This window comes from Pristis pectinata, chromosome 7 (genome assembly GCF_009764475.1).
Source record: "Pristis pectinata isolate sPriPec2 chromosome 7, sPriPec2.1.pri, whole genome shotgun sequence".
Taxonomy (NCBI): Eukaryota; Metazoa; Chordata; class Chondrichthyes; order Rhinopristiformes; family Pristidae; genus Pristis; species Pristis pectinata.
The window spans coordinates 90,123,662-90,149,422 of NC_067411.1; the positions used below are offsets into that span (position 1 = coordinate 90,123,662).

At 40.8% G+C, this 25,761-nt stretch overlaps 1 protein-coding gene across 1 annotated transcript in view; it reads left to right on the forward strand.

Moving 5' to 3' along the window:
• The window catches only part of LOC127572929 (transmembrane and coiled-coil domains protein 1-like), a 109,024-nt gene extending 107,374 nt beyond the window's left edge, over nucleotides 1-1,650 (forward strand). The window contains exon 3 of the mRNA XM_052020656.1: nucleotides 1,505-1,650. Within this exon, the coding sequence (XP_051876616.1) occupies nucleotides 1,505-1,650 (146 nt within the window). The remainder of the gene's footprint in view (nucleotides 1-1,504) is intronic.
• Nucleotides 1,651-25,761: the final 24,111 nt, after the last annotated feature.

Genomic DNA, 25,761 nt, shown 5'->3' on the forward strand with positions numbered 1-25,761 from the left:
CAACTAACCAATCACCAATAAACCTGTAAATGACAGATAGCCCCAGGCAGAGATTCTAAGTGTTACCTGCTACTGAATGTTGTATTGTCTATACAGTTCAAACATATCCTGTTGTCTGAATTGTTGAGATCCAGTTTGGCACCACTGCTGACCAATCAGTGTTGCATGAAGTTTGATGTCACAGCCTGCCAGTTCTGCATGCTTCCAGAGTGCAAGAGTGGTAAATTGGTAAATTGGTTTATTATTGTCACATGTACTGAGGTACAGTGAAAAACTTCGTTTTGCATGCCATCCATACAGATCATCTCATCACACCAGTGCATTGAGGTAGTACAAGGGAAAACAAATGCAGAATGAAGAGTTACAGTTACAGAGAAAGTGCAGTGGAACCAAACAATAAGGTGCAAGGCCAAAACAAGGCAAATTGTGAGGTCAAGAATCCACCTTATCATACTGGGGACTGTTCAATAGTCTTATAACAGTGGGGTAGAAGCTGTCCTTGAGCCTGGTAGTACATGCTTTCAGACTTTTGTATCTTCTGCCCAACTGGAGGGGGAAGAAGAGAGAATGACCCAGGTGGGCGGGGTCTTTGATTATGTTGGCTGCTTTACCGAGGCAACGAGAAGTGTAGACAGAGTCCACGGAGGGGAGGGTGGTTTCCGTGATGTGCTGAGCTGTGTCCACAAGTCTCTGCACTTTCTTGCAGTCATGGGCAGAGCAATTGCCATACCAAGCCGTGATGCCTCTGAATAGGATGCTTTCTATGGTACATCGATAAAACTAGTGAGGGTCAAATGGGACAAGCCAAATTTCTTTAGCCTTCTGAGGAAGTAGAGGTGCTGGTGAACTTACTTGTCTGTGGCATCTATGTAGTTGGACCAGGACAGGCTGTTGGTGATGTTCACTCCTAGGAACCTGAAGCTCTCAAACCTCTTGACCTCAGCACTGTTGATGTACGTTGTGTGCAATACCTCCCTTCCTGAAGTCAACAACCAGGTCTTTTGTTTTGTTGACACTTGAAGGAAAGGTTGCTGTCATGACACCATGCCACTAAGCTCCCTGTCTCCTTCCTGTACTCCAAATCATCGTTATTTGAGATTCAGCCCACCACTGTGGATGGAGTTAGACCAGAATCTGGCCACACAAGTCGTGAGTGTATGGGGAGTAAAGTAGAGGGCTGAGGATGCAGCCTTGTGGGGCACCAGTGTTGAGGATAATCATGGTGGAGGTGTTGCTGCCTGTCCTCACTGATTGCAGTCTGTTGGTCAGGAAGTCAAGGATCCAGTTGCAAAGGAAGGTGTTGAGTCCCAGGTCGAGGCGTTTGGAGATGAGTTTGCTTAGAAATATAGGATTGAAGGTAGAGCTGTAGTCATTCTTAGCCTCTCATTGATGGATCATATGAGACATGCATGTACATCACACATAAAATCCCATCCAAATCAATACACATATCCCAATAAACATGTGCCTCAAAGCAAATCTATAAGTTTCATCACCGAATCAGAAAAAAAGGATCATTTTAAAGTCATGGTGAAAAGCAAAACCCAATATAACTGTCTAGACCAGACCGAGCATCAAAAGAACACCCTAAGAAAAGTGAACACTGAATCAAAAATGAACTTCAAACGCCTAATGGATTTAACGTTATGATTACTTGAATTACTCTTGACAATTATTACCAAAGTTCCTTTATTGACTTACTATCATTAATATGCTGCCTAATCATTTGTCATTTCAAAGCTTAATTTTCCTAACAATTTCAAATCTCTCCCGCTTTACTTAGGATTTTGCATCCAAGTTCTACCTTATGAAAAGTCTCACACAACCATTATTTCTGTCCTCCATTTGCTCCCACATTTCTAGCGATTTGACTATAAAATCTCAGTATACCTGCTGAAATTCCAATGTGATTTTGCTCCACTTTTGTTATCCTCTCCAACCCTACAACAAAGTGTGCATCCTCCAGTGATGCTCTTCAGATTCTGATCTAATGCCTACTCCTTCAGTTTCTGTACCACCATCAGTGGGGAACCTTGTGCAATCCAGAAATTGCTTCTTAAACCTCTTAATCATGAAATGTATTCCTGTGCTTCCAAATTACTCTGCAAATACAGTCACAAAATCATGCCGTATGGTTGCAGACCCTTTGACCAAATTCGTCCATGCTGACCAAGATGCCTTCCTGAGTTAGTCCCATTTGTCCGCATTTGGTCCATATCCCTCTAAACCTTTCCTATCCATGACCCGGTCCAAATGTCTTTTAAATATTGTAATTGTACCCGCCTCTACCACTTACTCGATAACATTTTGGTCATGGCTCTTTTTATTGATGTTTAACGTTTAGTGTCCATTGCCCCAGCTTGAGAAGGACCATCACATTACAAGAGATCCAACATCTCTTGCTATGTGATATCAACTTTTATCTTCTCTATCTCAGACCATTGGGAAAAACTATTGATAGTAATGATATTTGTTACTTTTATTTTATATGTGGAAAATTAACAAAAACTAATGGCTCCATTAATTCTATTTGCTTCATGTCGCTAATTTTCACCTCCATAATGCTTTCAGAAATAATTTGCTCAATTGTCAGTGGTGAGATATTTTCTCATTATTATGAAGTGTTATGAGCTGTACAAATTTCACATGCAAGCAAATTTGACTTGAATGAGCATTTGGGGAACAGAGCATGTCCATAAGTTCTTCAAATTAAAAATTATCATTTTTAATACTGAAAACCATTGCTGCTTTGGACTCATTTAGTTTACAGCCGTTTCCATTTTATGAGTTTTGTATGGAATAAACAAAGGAGAGACCACAAAAGAGAACAAAAAATAGCTGATGATGGCTTTACTTAGATCTTGTCTCTTGTTTAATGCAAAAGTGACTGACCTACAAAGGCTATTTGATATGTGCCACTGCTAATTCTAGTATTCCCAAAAAATATCAAACAGCTACAATCCTATTTTAAATAAGTTGTTATAAGGGAAATGCACAGAAATACAGAGCTGTAAAACAAAACAAAACTGCAGATGCTGGAAATACTCGGCAGGTCAGGCCACAACTTTGGGAAGAGAAACAGAGGTCACATTTCAGGCCAAAGGTCCTTTATCAGAACCGGGCAGGAGACAAAAGAAACTTGTTAAACTGCAGTGAGGGTGGGGAGGGGAATGTTTCTGATTGGGTGAAACTGGAGTGACCATGGAAATAAGATGTAAACGAGATTATCTGGTGAATGAGTGAAAGGGAGCAGTTAGAGAGTGAGAATATTGACAAAAAAACACAGACATAGACAGAGAACACAAGTACAGAACTAACATTTTGTACTTCCATTCTCGTTACTAGAACTCAGTAAAAAAAATTTCAAAAGTACAAAGGCTGTAGAACATAAGAAGCTTGCAGCAAGGCCACCCACTATAGGGTGAGGTTGCAGAGAGCGGGAAACTCAGAAGGAAATAAAAAGAAAAATGGTAGTTAAGGAAAGGCAAATCTTTGAGCAGAAATAGACATAGAGCTAAATGAATATTCTTAATAAAAAGGACAATAGATAAAGGAAAGGCAGAACTAAAATTTATTTTCTGAAATGAATATTTGAATAGCTGAGAGATGGAACAAGTATCAGTGATATAATTAGAAAATATCGCGAGGGGGCTGCCACTGAAAAGGTTGATAAATCCAGGGACTCGTCACCATATAAAGTAAATGAATTCTAACCAAGCTTAAGAGAAAGGGAGAAAAAGAAAAGAAGTTAAATGTTATACAGCAAGCCTAGACAAGATGACTTTTTGAATTATTTGATTTAATTAAGTGTGCATTTAAATATATTTACTCCTTGTATGATCTATCCCTGTGGATTCAGGCTCTGTTCATCCACTAATGTTAACGTACCTTCAGCAAACAAAAAGGCAAGCTGAACCAGAATAGCAAACAGAAAACAGAGTAATAGGGTGTTTTAAAGTAAACATTGACAGTTGTTAGCGATGACATGGTACTGTAGCTCAATGAATGGCTCATGGCAGACTTGAACCAATAAGAAAAAAACATTCATTGATCTCCCCCACATATAGACATTGCTTAATGGCATTAAATTGCACACCTGAGAAGAGGATTGTAAAATCACCTTGTTGATTGAGGACTCAGCTCTCAATATATGAATTAATACAGTGGCAAGTCAGTCTGTGGCAGGCCAAAAAATATATCTGAAGTATCTGCATCATTTTCCATTGAGGCAGAGCAATATGGTATTAGGCACAAATGCAAGAAGAGTTCTCCAGGTTATGAGGGAAAAAACTGTTGGGTTGAGATGGAGAAGAATAGGCTCAGCTGCTTTTCGTAGTTATGGGCTATGAGCCTGCACCTGGAATCAAATCACTTGGATTGAGAGATAGAACTTTTGAAAGAATCATTGCGGTGGGCAGTGAGGAGATGCAAAAGCCAATCACTCTTCAGCTTCAGTTGACTTAACATTAGTCAGATGGGCTAGGGAGGGGCCAAGGTGTCTCCAATCAGCAAGTCCTGGTAGGAAAAGGTTACTACCTCAGTTTAAGTGAGACAGCTATAGAAAACAACAGTTCAATCGTTACTACGCATCTTCCTGGGAGAATGAGGAAAAATACAACACAGCGCGGGGTGAAAATGTAGTGGATACAAGCAGCTCTATCCACGAGATCAGGTCTGGTAATGCACTGATATCAACACCAATGGAACTTGCCGATAATACATCCAATGGGGATTAAGAAACTTAGTATGAGAAACAGTCTCTGCAGTTGAATGTGAGACCTTCTTGGGTGGAGGTAAGACAGCAATTTGGCAGAGATTTATGTGGCACCCTGAAAGAAATAAAGAAAGATCTTATGGTTGTAAATGAGATGATGATGTCTCCAGATGTGGAACTGTGGTGAGAGTGGATAATATTAACAAAGGGTATTCCTTCAGAGACACAAAGACCAGACAAGAAAAAATGTCTGTATGTATATTGTGCTGGTAGTCATGAAATGAAGTGCAGATTGTATCATGATGGTAGCAAAAAAATGAAGGCAAAAGGCACCAATTACTAGTATGCCTCCAAAGATTACAGTGAGGTTGAGACTCAGACTTGTAAAGCAAGATTACAAGAGTTGGTCAGGGAACTGAACAATTGTGAAGTGTCCTTGACAAAATGATATCTGAATATAAGGCCAATAAAAGACAATCCTTTGTGAGCTTCTCAAGTCAAGGGCATCATTTCAGCAGTCCCTTGACAGTATAAGAACAATGAGACTTTACACAAACCTTGGTGGCAGTCTGTTCAAACGTATGTAACCTGTTTTAAAGCATGAGAGAGACAGTTCACTGTAGTATTCGGCAAACAGCTGTACAGATATCCTCTCGCAAACTGTGAAACGACATGATGTGCTGCAGTAAGGTGAGTATTTGAGCAACATAAAAGATATAAGCATAATCGATACTAGTGTATAAGGTCTGGGATAAAATATGAAAAAGCTTCAAAACTTAGAACTTTCTGTCTTCATCTATTTTAATAGAGAAGAAATGACATTATACTTTTCTTTCCGATACTCAACTACTCAATAGTGGTTTAATATGAGCAGAGAAGTCTAAGGTTTCTCTCTAAGAGAACTTGAGTAGATAGAATAAATGCACCAGCAGAGGGTTAATAGCCTAATGGCACTGATTAACGCTTAGGTGTGGAACACTTGATGATGTCATCTTTCCCAATGCAAGAGACGAAAATGGATGTGATACAGATGGAGATTCAACCCTGTGACATCTTTATTTAAATGATTTAACTATCCACTAGATAATTGGTAGAGACTTATTATTTGGCATACGAATACAGTTCATCTACATCCCAGCATTGATTAGGTGGCACAGCAGTTACAACAAAACTAGCCAGTAAACCAGCGATAAGGCTGAACATCAAAACAAAACTACAGATGCTGTAAATCTAAAACAGAAGCAGAAAATGCTAGAAATACTCACCAGTTCAGCCTGCATCTGTGGGAAGAGAAACAGTTAATGATTCAGTTTGAAGACTCTATGTCAGAATTGGGAAGGAGACAAAAGAAGTTCATTAAATGACAGGGAGGGTGGGGGCGGGGGGTTGTTTCTGAGATGGATAAAATGGGGTGACCATGACAATAAGCTGTAAACAAGGTTATCTTGTCAATGGGTGAATGGAAGCGGTTGGAGAGTGAGAACATGGACAGAAGTGTAGGAGTAGTGAAATGCAGAGCAGGAAGACATGCCAACAGGTCAAACTGGGCACATCCTCCACTCCCAGGGAAAAAGAAAGGAAAAAAGAAGAAAACCAAAACAAACATGTTAAGACCATAAGACATAGGAGAAGAGTTAGGCATTCGGCCCTTTGAGTCTGCTCCGCCATTCGATCATGGGTGATTTATTTTTCCCTCTCAGCCCCATTCTCCTGCCTTCTCCCCGTAACCTTTGACGCACTTACTAATCAAGAAACTATCAACCTCTGCTTTAAATATACCCAGTGACTTGGCCTCCACAGCCGTCTGTGACAATGAATTCCACAGATGCTAAAGAAATTCCTCCTCATTTCTGTTCTAAAGGGACATCCTTCTACTCTGGTCCTAGACTCTCCCACTACTGAAAACATTCTCTCCATGTCCACTTTATCCAGGCCTTTCAATATTCAGTAGGTTTCAATGAGATCCCCCCTCATCCTTCTAAACTCCAGCGAGTACAGGCCTAGAGCCGTCAAATGCTCCTCATATGTTAACCCTTTCATTCCCGGGATCATTCTTGTAACCTTCCTCTGGACCCTCTCCAACGCCAGCACATCCTTTCTTTGATATGGGGCCCAAAACTGCTCACAAAACTCCAAACGTGGTCTGACCAATGCCTTATAAAGCCTCAGTATTACATCTTTGCTTTTATATTCTAGTCTTCTTGTAATGAATGCTAGCATTGTTTTTGCCTTCCTTACTACCGACTCAACCTACAAGTTAACCTTTAGGGAATCCTGCACTAGGACTCCCAAGTCTCTTTGCACCTCCACTTACTGAATTTGCTCCCTGTTTAGAAAATGGTCTTCGCCTTTACTCCTTCTATCAAAGTGCATGACCGTACAATTCCCGACGCTGTATTCTATCTGCCACTTCTTCACCCATTCTCCCAACCTGTCCATGTCCTTCTGCAGACTCCCTGCCCTGCTTCCTCAACACTACATGCCCCTCCACTTATCTTTGTATCATCCGCAAACTCGGCCACAAAGCCCTCAATTCCGTCATCCAGACAACTAACCTATAACGTGAAAAGTAGCAGGCCCAACACTGACGCCTGCAGAACACCACTAGTCACTGGCAACCAACCAGAAAAAGCCCCCTTTATTCCCACTCTTTGCCTTCTGCCAGTCAGCCAATCTTCTATCCATGCTAGTACCTTTCCTGTAATACCATGGGCTCCTATCTTGCTTAGCAGCCTCATGTGCGGCACCTTGTCAAAGGCCTTCTGAAAATCCAGGTGAACAACATCCACTGTCTCTCCTTTGTCTATCCTGTTTGTACTTCCTCAAAGAATTCCAACAGCTGATGTTCCAACAGCTATTGAACTGATGTCACAGATGGAAGACCGATACAGACAGAGAAATCAAGTTACAAAGGAAATCAGTGTCATAGCTCCCCATCAATACTAGGGCCTTTTTACTCATATATGATTCAGGAAAGATTGATCAGGTGGAATCTACCATTGTTCCTTGTGGCTTACAATACATTTAATAGAGAGAGTTTGCCATTGTTTCTTTCTGATATCTAGAAATTGATTTTGCACTCTTCCTAGATTTCGGGATCACAATGGGTCTACACACTTTAGTTCTGCCTTCTCCCTAAGGTAGGTATTTCTAGGATTTAAAATTTGGTTTAACTGGTTTGTTAACTTATCCTGCTGCCTTCAAAGATTTGTGCATGTGCATCCATGTTTCTTTCTTTTTGAACCCAACTTAAAATTATAGTATTTACATCGTTGTTCCTACCAAATGTATTGCTTCCCTGCCATATTTGCTAAACAGACTGACCTGTAAATACTAGGTTGAGGCTTCTGCCCATTTTTAACAAGAGTACAATCTTTGCAATCCTTTAGTTCTTTTGCTCCACATTTGTGCTCAAGAGGTGTTCAAAGACAACACCTCCACAATATCCACTTGTAATTTCTTGAACAACCCAGCAGAAATCCCATCCAAACCAAGCAATGTCTACTTTAAGTACTGTCAGCCTTCCTCGTTTATTTTCTTTATCTATTTTATATCATACTGTAAACCGATAGGCTCTTTACTTACCACATTCTCAAGAGTTTAATTCACTGAACTCTCATTAAAATCAGAATATAAAAATGGTAAAAATAGTTTATCTTTAATATCATGCACAAGTAAATACATCAAATGGTTTTACAAATTTGTTCAAACACAGCAGCTAATGAGGCAAAAATAAACAGAAGGTTAGTAAAGGTAATTAAAGCTCCATACAACCATTTGGCTTTCAAAAAGGGCTAGTGATGATAACCTGCAGTACACTGAGTATAAAATCTCAGTCTTTTTCTATTTAATCTCTGGTCTTAGTGATTGTCCTTTCATTACCGATTATGACCTGATACTAATAATGCTAATGTCCAAATAGTTTGCATACTTAAACATTGCAACCATGTATACTAATGATGTATTTATAACTCTGTGGAATTCAACACTAATGTAACTGAAGAATAGCTATAGTCATTAATGTAACAGGAACTTCTCATGCAGAAAATCTTCTGCAATATTATTTGTGCAAAACATCAATTTAAATGGCATTCTTTAATGTTTGTAAAATAGAATGAATGTTCTTTTAAATATGCATTAGTAAAATTGTATATGAAGTGAAGGCTCCAAGCAGGACAGTAACATTTATTCACAGTTATTGGTAAAATTATTTTATGTGTGTACCTTGTGACTTCTGAACATAGTATAAAAATTTAAAATAAATCTCCATTGGCTTCTACTTTCTGGAATATGATTATGATTTTGCAGTATGTTTTAGGATACTGAACTAAATTAATGGGTAAACATGGAAGTACAGCAAATTTAGCTCCATTGTTAGAGTGCTAAGGTGCAATAATAAGGTGCATAATAGGGCAAGCACAGTAGTGTAGTGGTTAGCATAACACTATTACAGCACCAGTGACCCGGGTTCAATTCCTGGCACTGTCTGTAAGGAGTTTGTACATTCTCCCCGTGTCTGCATGGGTTCCCTCTGGGTGCACCAGTTTCCTCTCACATTCCAAAGACGTACAGGTCAGGAAGCTGTGGGCATGCTATGTTGGCATCGGAAGCATGGCGACACTTGCGGGCTGCCCCCAGAACACTCTACGCAAAAGATGTATTTCACTGTGTGTTTCGATGTACATGTGACTAATAAAGATATCTTATCTTATCTTAATTAGTTCTAATACAATGCCCAGTACATTTTATGGTACAATTTGAACTGGGCACCATGTGGGTGAGTGCCTTAACAAGTGACAGCTTCTGGCCAGTAGAAATGTATTGCATGCATGGTGCTGATGTATCACCATTACTGCAGTTAATAGGCTGTCTTAACCTCACCCAGCTGAATAAGCAAGCAACAGCAGGAAGGACCTCCAACCAGCATTACTTAACATGATCTTGCACTTGGCAGTTACTTCCCATAGACAATAGTGATGAATCAATAAGCCTTAGCTCTTTCTAGAGTTCTTTTTAGCAACTTTAGAACAGTGTACCAGTTGCTAATGGACATTTTTTTACTTGAAAGCTCTGGACAAATCAGTTAGTCCCAGGTACATTAGCATCTGCTTGCATTCCCCTTGCAGTACACTATGACTGGAAGAATGAGCAGAAGCATGTAGTGCAGGACAGGCTACTGGAAGAAGGAGAAGGAAAAGGACGAGAAGGCCTCTGTGGAGGCTGACATTTCCATCTCGAGTATTCACAGAGCATTCCTCCTTTGTGGATTTTCATGATGAAAAGATCATGAGATGTCAGGATTTCAATGAGAACATCTCACTTAAATATGTCACCTGCTGCATAACTGCAACTTTAGGTAGATCAAGGTCAACCTTGTCAATGGAGATATTTACATCCCTTATTTTGTTGTCCATTGTTGCATTAGTGAAGTCATGGAAAATCTCTGTTCATGAAGAATGAACAAGATTTCATTCACCCTTGCCAGAGAACAGGTACAGGGCGTTGTGAAGATTGCAGGTTTCCTCATGCTGTACACACAACAGTTTGTGGATCCTGCACCATGACAGATGGTAGGCTGGTTATGTTTATTGGAGGAGGGTGCAGATAGTCCTTGAGGCTGACTTCAAGCAGGTCTGGGCTGGACAGCATGGTTTTGGAGCTCTGGTTAGCTGACCAGACAACAGGAAAGGCTCTAGTAATATAGCAGTGGTGTGATCATAGATCCATCCTGAAAGAGGGAATAGATTCATGCTCCAAAGAACCAGTGTTACTCATCCAGAAATGCACCTCAGTGATCTAAGTAATCTGTTGGAGATGGATTGCTCAATGACCATGAAAACTCACAAGACCTTTTAAGCAGAGGCATCCAAAGCCGTGGTAGTAGCAGTTTAATCTTTCATAACTGTGGTCTGAGCTCCCACTGCAGTATTCAGATGTTAGGTGGAGACTTGTATTACAATGAGAGTGGGGATGTCCTCTATTAGATGCTGCACTCTGGTTGGGTCCACAAGTTGTGCTGCTGAAGTTTCCGAACATGACTAAACTGGGAAGTATGGGCTCCAAGCAATGTGGAAACGGCCAAGAAACAAGGCTGGCTTGGACCCCATCTAAGACCCTTTCTGAACCCTCTTGTGGCAGAAGTCGTGTATGACCTCATCCTGCTAGGAGCCGGCACCTGTAATATCCTTTCCCCTTCCCCTGACTCCAGGCCTTTTGTGTCTGAAGTTCAACACATGCAGATCCTGCCTTCATGTTGCCCTTAAATTATCTACACTGTGTGTGTTTGTGTGTGTGTGCGTGTCTGTCTGTCTGTCTGTCTGTATGGGTGTGTTTGTGTACGTGTGAGTCTGTGTGTGTTTGTGTCTGTATGTGTGTGTGTGTGTCTGTCTGTCCATGTGTCTGTATGTTTGTGTGTGTGTCTGTATGTGTACGTGTGAGTCTCTGTATGTGTGTGTCTGAATGTGTGTGCATCTGTATGCATGCGTGTACATGACTGCGTGCACATGCATATATGCATGTGAGTGTGTGTTGCCATCTGAGTGATCTAAATGTTGGATCTGAGGCAGCACTCCAAGCACTTCCAGTTTTAGAGCTATCCCCTTCACATATCTCGTTGCTGGAATTTTTTGCAGCACCTCACTATTGTACAGGGTGAGGCACTTTTGGAGGATAGATCTTCATTGCAGCCCTGGGTGGACTTCATCCCCCATACTCCCCACAGGCTCCTGCTCTCCACATCTTCCATAGACATAAGGGTTAAGGGCACTGAAACAAAAGGGCAGGCTCACTCCCTTCCTGGATCTTTCTCTCTAGCTTTTCTTGCAGCAACTTAACGGACTTAACAGTTATGGTAGAGCTGAGCCTCATAGGAGAGGTCTTGTTTCAGATTCCAGCATCTTTAGTTTTATTTTTTTCTTGTTTTCTTTCACAGGAGAGTGCCATTTAAGTGTTTGAACTCTGATGTAATTTACTGCTGGGAAGTGCTGGAACCTAATTCAGTGCCTAGTTGTCAGGACCTGCCCCTGCTTTACATTTAAGGCAGTGGCAGGCAGGAAATACACCTACACTTTTACACCAGGATTGTCATCCAACATTGCATCCAGGCTATATCAGCTTAAATTGGTGCTGGTGGCCATGCAGAACTGCATAACCCTCTTGAAGTGATTGGATTTTGAGGCATACTTTTAATCTAGACTTTAGGTATCTCTTTGATACATCAAGAGTGCTAAAATTATTCTGAGAAATTGACAGCACAATTTATTTAAAACTTTTTCTCAAATTTAATTTTTCGCAACTTGTTAAAAACTCAGCTGCAAGAATTTTCCAGAACTATATTAAAATTTTGTGAAGGTAATAAGAAAAAAACATAAGAATTTCTCAAAGGTAATTCAGTTTGAACCAAATTTGCATAAAATAAAAAAAAATGCCCTTTGCTGCTGTTCTGATGATTGTTTCATTCTCCTTTTTACAGAATTTGTCCTGGGTAATAAGTAGATTTACCAGTCTGCTCTTCAAAGTTAAGTTGATCTGACAAGCTGTAGGAGACTGCTTTTAAATAGCTTTTACACTTGAAAATCTCAGTTTAAAAATCTAGGCAGACACTCGTTGTAGTATTGAAGTGAGTGATGCCATCATTTGGATGAAATGTTAAACCAAATAACTGTCTTATCTTTCAGATAGATAAAAAAGATTCCAGCGTGCTATTTCAAAGAAAGGGAGGCAAAATCCATCGTATTCTTGATGATATTTATCCCTCATTCAACATTCCTAAATTGAATATTCAGGTCATAATTGCATTGCATTTTGTGTGAGATTACTCTGCGTAAATTGGCTGCTATGTTTCCTAAGTTACCACAGACTACTCTTCAAAAGTACTTCACTGGCATTAAAAGCTTTGGAATGAGCTGGAAGTCACTATACAAACACAAGACTTTCAAAAGTTGGGAGTGATATTATTCACAGAGACCTTAATGAAAATCATTGCTGTGGGATATCAATTCCTCTGACAACAATTGTGTAGTTTGTTCCTCAAAATTCCTTTGTGCACTATTTCAGTGCAGTCATTTGCCCATTTAAAACAAAAATTTGTACAATTGCAGATGAAGTAATTTTATGAATGCACCAGTACACTGCTAGAGAAAATTAGAATTCCCAATATTCTGTTTAACGTTGTCACACATCAAAAAAAATAATTTGGTTGTAAAGGTTGTTATCAGTATGAACACATTCTCATCAGATAAATATGTATGCTCAGTCTTAAAGTAACAGCTACAGTTCAGATTCCAGGCCAGAAAACCAGTGTTTACTTCATTTGGCTCCTGCCTGGCTGGATCTCTAACTGTCTTGTTTAAGAGGAATCAATGCATATGTGTAGTCCTGTACAGAAGTTGTCAACTAGAAGTAAAAAAAATGTACCTGTTTAGAGAGCAGAGAAGAGAAGAATACTTATTCTCAAATATTTGAACAAAAGAACTCATCACGTTACAATCCAGCTCTGCCACCACATTGTATATATTCTATGTGGTGTTAAATTGAAGCAGTGAGAGAATACTGACTACATGGACTCTTACTCTCAATGTTACCAATTCAGCAGTTTTGTTGCTAAGTGTACATCTGTGTGCATACACTACTGGGTGGTAGTATTCTGTGTTTTTAACAGGATTTGAACAGGACTTAAACTGTCTGAGAAACATTATTGCCTTATTTAAAAAATATTTTATGAATGCCTGCAAGTCAAGGTCTAGCAACTTTTCAGGGTTCCCCTGACCACTCCCAACTTTGTTGAATTTGGTAACCTTATCTCACTTCTGCCCTTAATAGAGTCATGTTGAATTAATGATGCAAGTTTAAGATTGCTGCAAAGCTGAAATCACTTTGCACTAATGCTTAACTTGAAATGTAAATGTACCCTTAGGATTCATGCATTTATTTACAGTCTCTGCTCATAAACTGGTGTATTTGGACCGTAAAATAGCCGGTAGTATTCCGTGAATTTAAACTGATTTAAGGAGCTTTAAAAAGAGGTTAATATCAAACACAGCTGCCTAAAAGTTGGTACATGTAGCATCATGTTTCTGTGTAATATGCAATTTAATTTCAATGAAACAGCATTCATAAAGGAAAACTACAACATACTGCCCATTGCATGAAGTGAACAATCCACCTTCTTTATGCATTTGGTGGGATTTTCATCCATGCACAGGAGGCCTTCAGTTCACTAGTGAGACCCACTTCAGTGCTTCCTTAAGGGGATGTATTGTCATAGAAACATACCCTTCAGCCCAACTCATCCATGCCGACCATGATGCCCACCAAGCTAGTCCCTTTTGCCCGCGTTTGTCCCATATCCCTTCTAACCATGTGCTTATCCAAATGTCTTTTAAATGTTGTTATATTTACTTAAGCAGATCCCAAACTATGATGCTGGGAATCTGCTCAGCTAAATACATCCTTAAAGGGGCCCACCTGAACAGAGGCCTTTTATTTAGGACACAGCTTCCCAACAAATTACAACCCATCTATGAGCTACTGATCTGTCAGCTTGACCTTCCCCTCCATAATCCTCAGCAGCCAGCCTCAAGCACAATCCCCTTCCTACCACCACCGGCCTAACCGCCACAAATCTCCAACCACAAATCCCCTCACCAATCCCCAGCCACCGACCTACCAGATCAATCCTTGACCCCTGCTTCCCTTCCACCCCAGACTGCTGATTTAGAATATCTGCCAAGAAGCTGAACGTTAACGTGAGCAATAGCCTATTAACAGTGGGATGAATTCCTCATGATTAAACCATGACTCATCATTCATAATTCCATTACAGTAAACAATGTAGTAGGTACTGTGTTGAATCTGCTACATGTAGCTGCCAAAGTCATTATAAAGTCTACTGTCCACTACAATTGATGTCAATATGTCTTCATTGGTCAATCAGTTTGTACATGAGATAGTTATGACATGTAAAATAAGGGCATTTGCCTCCTCAAAGTCTTACAGCACAGCTTATCAACTGTAACAATTACAATCTCTGGCTTATGTTCAACACTTCTATTATTTCTGGTTTTAGGATATATTAAAAACAATCCAAGACAATTTTAAATCGTCCAAAAATGTCAGCTAAACGGTATGAAGAAAATTGGCAATGAAAAGTGAAAAAAAGCAGATGTTGGATATCTGAAATAAGTATAGAAAGTGCTGGAAATTCTTGATAGTTCAGGCCTGGGTGGGTATTTCCAACAATTTATATTTAAATTGGAGAAGAATGACCTCTTTTGATTAGTCTAAATTTTGAGAATTGAATTCAAAGCCTGAATAAATAAATTCATTTTTCTCTGCAGGTAAACCAGTAACAGTTAAAGCGATCGTAGTAATGAGTTTTACCTTCTAATTAATTGTATTTAATGCTGAGACAGAGTGATGTTTAAATATGCTATTTTTATTCAGGAGGGCTTGTTAATTATAGAACAAATATGTAGACCTTTGTCAGGCTGAGATGTTTAAAAGCTGTGAATATGCTGCTTGAAAGGAGGGCAAAACTTGTCATACTATCAACCTTCTCTCTGCTATCAAGTCCCCAGTCACATCAGCACAACACTTGCAAAATCCTTGCATCATTTCCAATACCAGATTAATTCTAGTAATGATAGTGATAATGGAAGTATTAGGACTGCTCACTCACCGAGTCCATGTGCAGAAACAGAAAATGAGTAGAAAAATACAAACAAAATAAGATAAGATATCTTTATTAGTCACATGTACATCGAAACACACAGTGAAATGCATCTTTTGCATAGAGTCTTCTGGGGCAGCCCACAAATGTCGCCATGATCCGGCGCCAGCATAGCATGCCCACAACTTCCTAACCCGTACGTCTTTGGAATGTTGGAGGAAACTGGAGCACCCAGAGGAAACCCACGGAGACACGGGGGGAATATACAAACTGCATTAGCTGCTCCTGAAGTTTGTTCTTTTTGGGGTCCTGTTGGGTTCTTAACAATTGTTAGACGGATGTCACTCTGCAGTGATAGGAACTACTTGCAGGGTTATTTTTGCCATCACCACTGGGCAAAAATCACATGCAATGGTTTTCTTTCCTCTGATATGATGACGAAAATATTGACCCACTCACCAGAAATTTTGTTTACTTAGTGGAGTTGAAAATTGGGCAACTTATTCAAAAACAAAGTGATATTCCAGGTGAAGTATTTAAAAGTAGCTCTAGCACGCTGTTTAACCATGGAGTAGCTTGTCCTACCAAATGAAAACCCATTGGACAAAGGTAGAAATGAGCACCATTGAGAAGTTCTACAGTGTGATCATTCCGCAATGTGACCACCTAGCTGGTAACATTTAAATTTATCTCAGTCTCTTCAGATAGAGAGAAACATTTTACTAAAAAGATATGGAAAACCTTAAAAGACTTTTTCATTTGTTTTTCTAAGTTAACATTACTTAAAAAACCATGCAAGTGCATAATAATGGACAATGGGAAACATTTTCCAGCCAACTTTTTTGACGTCAGATTTCATGCTAGATTTGTGTGAAAATTATTTCCTTTGAGTAAGCCAGCAATAAACAAGTGCTGGTGCCTCTGGGAAAGGGGATGTGGAAGCTTCCTTCTCAAGTAACCAGCTGCAGCTCGTGCCACTTACTTCCTTTGCCGACATCACGGCACACTGTTTATTTTCACATGTGGCGTCTGAGTTTTTACTTCAGAAGTTAAAATACAACTGAGTTATGCAGCTAAGCTCTAAAGACCCACTGGTGTTGTTTTGCCACTGTGTGTGTTTCCTTCAAGGTCAGTAAAATTGGTGTGAAACCAAAAATGTACCAATACCCAGAACCAACCTGTCAGAATATTAGACCATGTGCTTATCTTTCCAAGTAGCCTGTATTTCAAGTTAGCTAATCCTGCTGGAAATTTTCACTGGTTTTGTGATCTAAATATAATTTAATCTGAAAAGTTACTGTTGCAGTATATTTGATAAGCATTTTCCCACACAGTTACAAAGATTATCAAAGCCTTTGCTTTAATAACTTTAAGCAACCTACAGGCAGATTATTTTAACCCTTTAAATGCTTAGCACAATACTTAGTGCATTAAATTAAAACCAAATAGTTTCCAACGTAGTTCAGAGCTAAATAGTCCAGCAAGACCCAAGATTGGTTCATAAATCTTCTGATCCCAGCAAGGCAGGAAAACTGTAATTGACTTCAATGTTTGCAGGTGTCTTGAGACCAATACGGTTGCACAGTCAGCAGCAGTTGTGTCCATCTATGAGGTGGGAATCCTACTCTACCTGCCAAGAGATCGTCTGTGGTTGCTTGCCCAGCTCTCCCCCATACCAGAATTCTGATTTTAAATTTAGGAGAGAAATAGGAGGTGGTACTTGCTTCCTCATGATGTCACAGAGGCTGTGCAACTATCTTAAACTTGAATTCCCACTTTAGTGAACGTCCACACTTGGTGACCAGCACAAACAAGATTTCTCAAAAGGATCTCATGTTATTTAGCACCAATATATTCTAGAATCAGGACATCACCTCATCATGGTTATGTTGCCATTTCTGTCTCGAACCAAAGCTAAATCATGATGTGAAAGTGTAGAATTACTGCCGCAAAGAATCTGCCTTCCGTAGTTTCCTTGTACCCTGCACAGCTTGCAGAATGTGTAAGTGGCGAACTAGTTCCCTCATCTCCCCCACTGTTACATTCAAATTGGCTGTTGGGAAGTGCATGAAAGTAAATTGCCCTCCAGATGTATCGATGTGTGGGGGATTGGTAAATCCTCACCAACTCCAGATTTTGTGGAATAACTTTCTTTTTGGTAGGCATGACTGAAAGTCCCAAAGAACACAATACCATTCTGGTGCTAGAGTAAAAGATGTAACAAAGTAAACGGAAATTCTAGATTGTAAATCAAGCAGCAGAACTCAAATAGTTCTGATATCATATTCCTATTGTCATACACTAAGGGGAAAGCAGATTAAGGGCATCAATACGTGGCTTTAGATACGTGTCTACTTCTTAGAGATGATGTCTTCTTTTCTCAGGGTCGGCAATGACTTGCTTTCACTCCAGTGCTTGTTTCTGGGGTGGCTGATGAGGTCAGTATGGGAACTGCAGTTTCTTACAAAGGTGGATGATGGAAAGGAAAGGTTTCAAACCTTCTAAGGTTGAAGTTAAAATTAAGCATTGGAATTGATATGTGATTGTTGGTTTTGGTATTGGTATTGGTTTATTATTGTCACTTGTACCGAGGTACAGTGAAAAACTTGTCTTGCATACCAATCGTACAGGTCAATTGTGCAATTACATTGAGTTAGTACAGAGTGCATTGATGTAGTACAGGTGAAAACAACAACAGTACAGAGTAAAGTGTCACAGCTACAGAGAAAGTGCAGTGCAATAGGGTGCAAGGTCACAACAAGGTAGATTGTGAAGTCATAGTCCATCTCATTTTATAAGGGAACCGTTCAATAGTCTTATCACAGTGGGGTAGAAGCTGTCCTTAAGTCTGGTGGTACGTGCCCTGATGGAAGAGGAGAGAAAAGAGAAAGTCCTGGGTGGATGGGGCCTTTGATTATGCTGGCTGCTTCACCAAGACAACGAGAGGTAAAGACAGAGCTCAAGGAGGGGAGGCTGGTATCCGTGATTGTTTTTATTCATCGGATTTGGACAATGTTGGCAAGACAAGCATTTGTGGGCTATCCCTAAATGCCAGAGATAATGAGCCAGCTTCTTGAATCACTGCAGTACATGCGGTGAACGTAAATCCAGCAGCTGGAATGGTTTCAATAATATGTGGTAGATTCCTAGATCATTTCAGAGGTCTGCTTTGAATAAGAGTCAACTATACCACTGTGGGTTTGAATTCACATAAAGGTCATTCTTGGTTAGGAGAACCGATTTCCTTCTCCAACCAATATCCATGAATCAGGTAGGCTTCAGGATTTGTGGTCACACAAAGCTGGCTTCATAGTTCATGATTTATTTAGTTAAAGAAATTTAAATTCCCCAGCTACCATGATGAGATTATTCTTGCCAGATCATTATTTTAAGCCATCCAATTAATAGTTCAGTAGCATAACCAATATGTTCCATGATACTGCATGTGGCAAGTTGATTAATAAAATCCCATGAAGTTTTAGGAGCTTGTGGAGGCTTTCATCAGCTAACAGAATTTTGTCTGTTGTATTGAACAGACAAGGCTTTATCGATTTTAGAATAGTTTTAGGGGAGTTGATTGCAACATATAACAGAGTGACAGTGGAAAGGATATTTCCTCTTGTGAGAGAATCTGGGACTGGAGTCACCATCTAAAAAATAAGGATCATCTATTTAAAACAGAGAAGAGGCAAAGCTTTTTCTTCCGGAGGGTCATCAGATTTTGGAATTATTTGAATATTTTTAAAGCAACGATAGATACTTGATAAGCTAAAGGAATGATAATTTATTAGTCAGGTGTGCCTAATTGAGTTTACAATCAGATTAGACACAATCTTATTAAGGGCTAAGAACAATCTTAGAAGAAGCTTGGAAGGCTGAATGGCCTCCTCCTGCTCCTAATTCACATTTTCCTGTGTTGTTTTTTGTGTTTGGAGATCTCCAAAGACACCTTCTTTATGAAAGCAGTAAGGCATTTGACAAGGTCCCACATAATCGGTTAATCAAGAAAGTTTGGATGCATGGGGTCAGTGGAGAATTCGCTGTATGGATCCAGGACTGACTTGCCTGTAGAAGACAAAGAGTGGTGGTTGAAGGGACTTACTCGGGCTGGAGGCCTGTGAGTAGTGGTGTTCCACAGGGATCTGTACTGGGACCTCTGCTGTTTGTGATGTACATAAATGACCTGGATGAGTATGTTGATGGATGGGTTAGTAAGTTTGCAGACGATACCAAGATTGGTGGAGTTGTGAATAGTGTAGAAGACTGACGACGGATACAACGTGATATAGATCAGTTGCTGATGTGGGCAGAGAAATGGTAGATGGAGTTTAACCCAGATAAATGTGAGGTGTTGCACTTTGGTAGAACTAATGTCAAGAGGTAGTACACTCTTAAGGACAAGACCCTTAACAGTGTTGAAGAGCAGAGAGATCTTGGGGTGCAAGTCCATGACTCATTGAAAGTGGCTACACAGGTAAACAGGGTGGTTAAGAAGGCTTATGGAATGCTTGCTTTTATTAATCAAGTTATTGAGTATAGGAGTCAAGAAGTTATGATGCATCTCTATAGAACTCTGGTTAGGCCGCATTTAGAGTATTGCATGCAGTTCAGGTCACCTCACTATAGGAAGGATGTCGAGGCTTTAGAGAGGGTGCAGAGGAGGTTTACTAGGATGCTGCCTGGATTAGAGGGCATGTGCTATCAGGAGAGGCTGGACAAACTTGGGCTCTTTTCTCTGGAACGGCAGAGGCTGAGGGGTGATCTGTTGGAAGTGTATAAAATTATGAGGGGCATAGAGTGGACAAGCGATATCTTCTTCCCATTATTGAGCGATCCAATACCGAAGGGCATGCATTTAAGGTGAGAGGGGGTAGGTTCAGAACAGACATGAGGGGTATGATTTTTTACAGAGAGAGTCGTGGATGCCTGGAATGCGTTGCCTGATAAGGTGGTGGAGGCAAATTCACTGGGGGCTTTTAAGAGGGGCTTGGATGGGCACATGAATGAGAGGAAAGTAGAGGGATATGGGCATTCTGTAGGTATGAGTGAATAGCTATGTTGGCACAACATTGTGGGCCGAAGGGCCTGTTCTGTGCTGTACTGTTCTATGTTTGATGTTTCTTCCTGTCCTAAACCTCTCAGTCCCCAGCAGTGCATTAGATGAGCTGAGAAAGGACACGGACTTCATTTCATCCTGAATCGATTGACATGCTTCATCATCTCTTAATTCCAAATCTAAACAGCATGGAAACAGGCCCTTCGGCCAAACACGTCTATGCTGACCAAGGTTTCTTCCTGAGCTGGTCCCATTTACCTGCATTTGGCCCATATCCTTCTAAATCTTTCCTATCCTTGAATCTGTCCAACTCTCTTTTAAACATTATAATTGTACCTACCTCTACCAGTTCCTCAGGCAGCTTGTTCCATATACCCACCACTCTCTGTGTGAAAAACTTGCTTATCAGACCCCTTTTAAATCTTTTGCCTCTCACCTTATACCTACAACCTCTAGTTTTAGACTCCCCTACCCTGGGAAAAAGACTGTCACCATCCACCTTATCTATGACCCTCATAATTTTATAAACCTCTAAAAGGTCATCCCTCAGCCTCCTTCACTCCAGGAAACACAGTCCCAACCCATCCAGTCTCTCCTCATAACTCAAGCCCTCCAGTCTGTTGGATTTGACTGTTTTAATTAGCTTTTTTGACATGTATGTTTTTGATACACCTCCAGTGGCTGCATAAGGAATGGCCACTTACTAGCTTGTTGGTTCGTCCATCAGGTGAATATGTGGTTTTTTTCATTGGTTGGTTTGGCCACAGGTATCTAATAGGTTTCCTGATTGGACTATTATTAACTAAGAAGATTGAGAGGGGATCTGATTGAAACATACAGGATTATTAAGGGATTGGACAAGATAGAGACAGGAAATATGTTCCAGATGTTGGGGAAGTCCAGGACCAGGGGGCATGATTTAAGAATAAGGGCTAGGCCATTTAGGACAGAGGTGAGGAAAAACTTCTTCTCCCAGAGGGTTGTGAATTTGTGGAATGCTCTGCCTCAGAGGGCAGTGGAGGCCAATTCTCTGGGCACTTCCAAGAAGGAGCTAGATAGGTTTCTTATAGATAGGGGAATCAAGGGATATGGGGACAAGGCAGGAACAGGATATTGATTGTTGAGGATCAGCCATGATCTCAAAATGGCGGTGCAGACTCGAAGGGCCGAATGGTCTACTTCTGCTCCTATTGTCTATTTTCTATTGTCTATTAAAGAGTATCTCTTATCTCAGGTATAAAAGGTGTCATCTTTTTGTTAACCTCTCTCTTGCCCTTCCTCCCCCCTAGCCTAAACTCATCTTTTGTTCCCTTTGTCTCGGCTCATCAAAGCTAGTGCCATGTGCTCTGTTACTGTTTCTTTGTTTTAAACTTTCCAATAAAACTTTGTGAAGCACCAAGTTGTTTTCAGCTCATTCCTGGACTCCTGAAAGAACCTGTGGATTCGAAAATAACCGGATCCAACAAGCCCCAGCAACATCTTTGTGAATCTGCTCTGCACCCTCTCTGGCTTAACTACATCCTCCCTGTAGCATGGCGACCAGAACTGCACGCAATATTCCAGGTGCAGTCTCACCAGTGTCTTGCACTGCTGTAACATGATGTCCCAACTCCTGTACTCAATATCTCATCCGATGAAGGTAAAAGTGCCACACGCCCTGCTCATCACCTTGTCTGCCTGTGTCACCACTCTCAAGGAACAATGTACTTGTACCCCTAGGTTTCTTTGTTCTACAACACTTCCCAGAGCCATGTTATTCCTGTCACGGTAGTGTAGCAGTTAGCGTAATGCTATTACAGCACCAGCAACCCAGGTTCAATTCCGGCCACTGCCTGTAAAGAATTTGTACGTTCTCCCTGTGTCTGCGTGGATTTCCTCCGGGTGTTCCAGTTTCCTCCCACATTCCAAAGACGTAGGGGTTAGGAAGTTGTGGGCATGCTATGTTGGCGCTGGAAGCGTGGCGACATTTGCGGGCTGCCCCCAGAACACTCTACGCAAAAAAAATGTATTTCACTGTGTGTTTTGATGTACATGTGACTAACAAAGATATCTTATGAGGGCAGGCACGGTAGTATAGCGGTTAGCGTAACATTTTACAGCACCAGCAACCGGGGTTCAAATCCGGCCACTGTCTGTAAGGAGTTTGTACATTCTCCCCGTGTCCGTGTGGGTTTCCTCCGGGTGCTCCGGTTTCCTTGCACATTCCAAAGTTGTACAGGTTAGGAAGTTGTGGGCATGCTATGTTGGCGCCGGAAACGTGGTGACACCTGCGGGCTGCCCCCAGAACACTCTACACAAAAGATGCATTTCACTGTGTGTTTCGATGTACATGTGACTAATAAAGAAATCTTATCATGGGTATGTCCTGCCCTGGTTTAACTTCCCTAAGTGCATTACTTTACACTTGTCTGAGTTAAAATTCCATCTACCATTCTTTGGTTCACTTTCCCAATTAGTCTAGATCCTGCTGTCGCCTTAGACAACTTCTTCACTGTCCACCACACCATAAATTTGCAAATTTACAGATTATGCCACCTACATTCTCATCCAAATTATTAGTATAGATGACAAACTATAGTTAAGAGAGGGAGTAGATTGGGAGCAGATACTTGAGGGTAAAACATCATCTTACAGGTGGGAGTCTTTTAAAAGAGAGTAACAGTTCAAAGCCTGCTTGTTCCAGTAAGGAGGAAAAACCAAAGTGGCAAGATTAGGGAAACTTGCATGACAAAGGATATTGAAGGTTTGTTTAGGATAATGTTGTTTCTTTATCCCAAGCAGGGATAAACCAGATAACTACAGGCTGATAAATTAGATTTGGAGATCAAGAGTTTATCTTTAGCATATGAGAGGTCCGTTCAAGGGACTGATAACAGCGGGATAGAAGCTTTCCTTGAGTCTGGTGATACATGCTTTCAGGCTTTTGTATCTTCTGTCTACTGGGAGAAGGGAGAAGAGAGAATGACTGGGGTGGTAGGGATCCTTGATTATGTTGGCTGCTTTTCCGAGGCAGCGGGAAGTTTAGACAGAGTCAATGGAGGGGAGGCTGGGTCGCGTGATGGACTGGGCTACGTTCACAACTTTCTGCAATTTCTTCAGTCTTGGGCAGAGTAGTTGCCAGACCAAACTGTGATGCATCCGGATAGGATGCTTTCTATGGTGCATCTGTAAAAGTTGGTAAGAGTCATCGGGGACATGCCAAATTTCCTTAGCCTTGTGAGAAAGTAAAAGTGTTGATGTGCTTTCTTGGCCATAACGTCAGCGTGGCTGGACCAGTTCAAATTATTGGTGATATTTATACCGAGGAGCTTGAAACTCTCAACCACCTCCACTAGGCCCTCTATCTCCTTCCTGTACTCTGTCTCATCACAGTTTGAGATCCAGCCCACTATAGTGGCGACATCGGCAAATTTGTAAATGGAGTTAGAACAGAATTTGGCCACAGAGTCATGAGGGTATTGGGAGTATAATAAGTAGTAGGGCACCTACTGTTGACGAGGAAAGGCATCTTGGGTTTCAAGTCCATAGTTTCCAAAAAGTGGCAACACGATTAAAGTGGTGAAGAAGGTGTATGGTATGCTTGCCTTCATTGGTCAGGGCATAGAATATAAAAGTTGGGATGTTATGTTGCAACTTTGCAAAGCACTGGTTAGACTGCACTTGGAATATTGTGTGCAGTTCTCACTAGGACAAATGTGCTTGTGCTGGAGAGGCGACAGAGGAGATTTGCCAGGGTGCTGCCTGGATTGGAGGACTTCAACTATAGGGAGAGATTGGAAAGGCTGGGCTCACTTTCACTGGAGTGAAGGAGCCTGAGGGGTGAACTGATAGAAGTAAACAAAATCATAAGAGGCCTAGATAGGTTAGATAATTAGAACCTTTTTCTCACAGTAGGGGTATCAAAAACAAGAAGGCACAGATTGAAGGTGAGAGGAAGAGATTTTAAAGGCGATTTGTGGAGAAAGTCTTTTACACAGAGAGTGGTTGATATCTGGAACTCACTGCCAAAGGAATCAGATACAATCATTAGGTTTAAGAGGCATTTTATCCAAGCACTTGAATAGGCAAGGCATAGAAGTGTACAGACTAAAGCAGCAAAAGGGATTAGTGTGGATGGGCAAAAAATTCAGCATCAGCTTGGTGGGCTGAAGGGCCTGTTGCTGTGCTGTACACCTCTATGATGATGACTATGACTCTCAAGGTTTAAAGAAGTGTAGCAATGCTCAAATTCACCTGAAGAAGCCAAAATAGGATATTCAACATATATAATAATCAGAATTTAACTTAACTGGATCCAATTTCCTTGTGTATAGCAGCTATGTTACATATCCTGGATCTGTGGGGAATTAAATAGAAAAACACTGGAAATACTTGGCCCTGTCACCTGCAAAAGCCATAAGAACTCTACTAGAAGTAATCATAATTAAAAGAAATACAATAAAAATATGTAACAATGGAAGAGAAAGAAAGGAAAAGGCAGAGAATGAAATAAAAGATGAGAGGATTTCTTTAGCTCCTCTTGTAATCGTAAGATGTCCTGAAACACCAATTGTCAACAAAGTGTCAGCACTGTTCAATAGAGGCAATGTGGCAATCAATTTGTGCACAACAGATGTCACAGAAAATGAATAAAGAGCCAAGTCATCCATTTTTTAAGTGGTAGTTGAGTCCAGTTCCCCAGAAGGGTGTTGGTAAGACCACATCTGGAACACTGTGTACAGTTTTGGTCTTCTCATTGAAGATGGAATACATTTGCACTGGAGGTAGTTCAGAGAAGATTCACTGGATTGGATCCTGGGATCAAGGGGTTGACATGAGGAAGAGCTGAGCAGATTGGACCTTTTATTGATGGGACTTTAGAAGAGTGAGAGGTGATCTTATTTAAGGACTTGTCCGGGTGGTGCTGAGAGGATATTTCCCCTCATGGGGGAACCTAGAACTGGTGGCATAGTTTCAGAATAAAGGTTTTGCCCTTAAAGATGGAGATGAGGAATAATTTCTCCTCTCAGAGGATTGTGAATCTTTGTAAATCCCTGCTCTAGAGAGCTCTGGAGGCTTAAACATTGAAGATATTAAAGGCCAAGATAAACTGATTTTTTTCAATTCTCACGGAGTCAACAGTTCTGTCATAAGAGTGGAGCTGAGGCCATGGTCAAATCAACCAGGAATTTACTTAATGGTGGAGACTGCACCTGTTTCTTATGTTCTCATGTTCCCCATTCATGTTTGAATAATGTGCAATCCTTCATGCCGAGGGTAGCTAGGACTTTGTTTAATTAAAACTCAGCACCTCTAACAGGGCAGTACTCCCTCGGTGCTGCA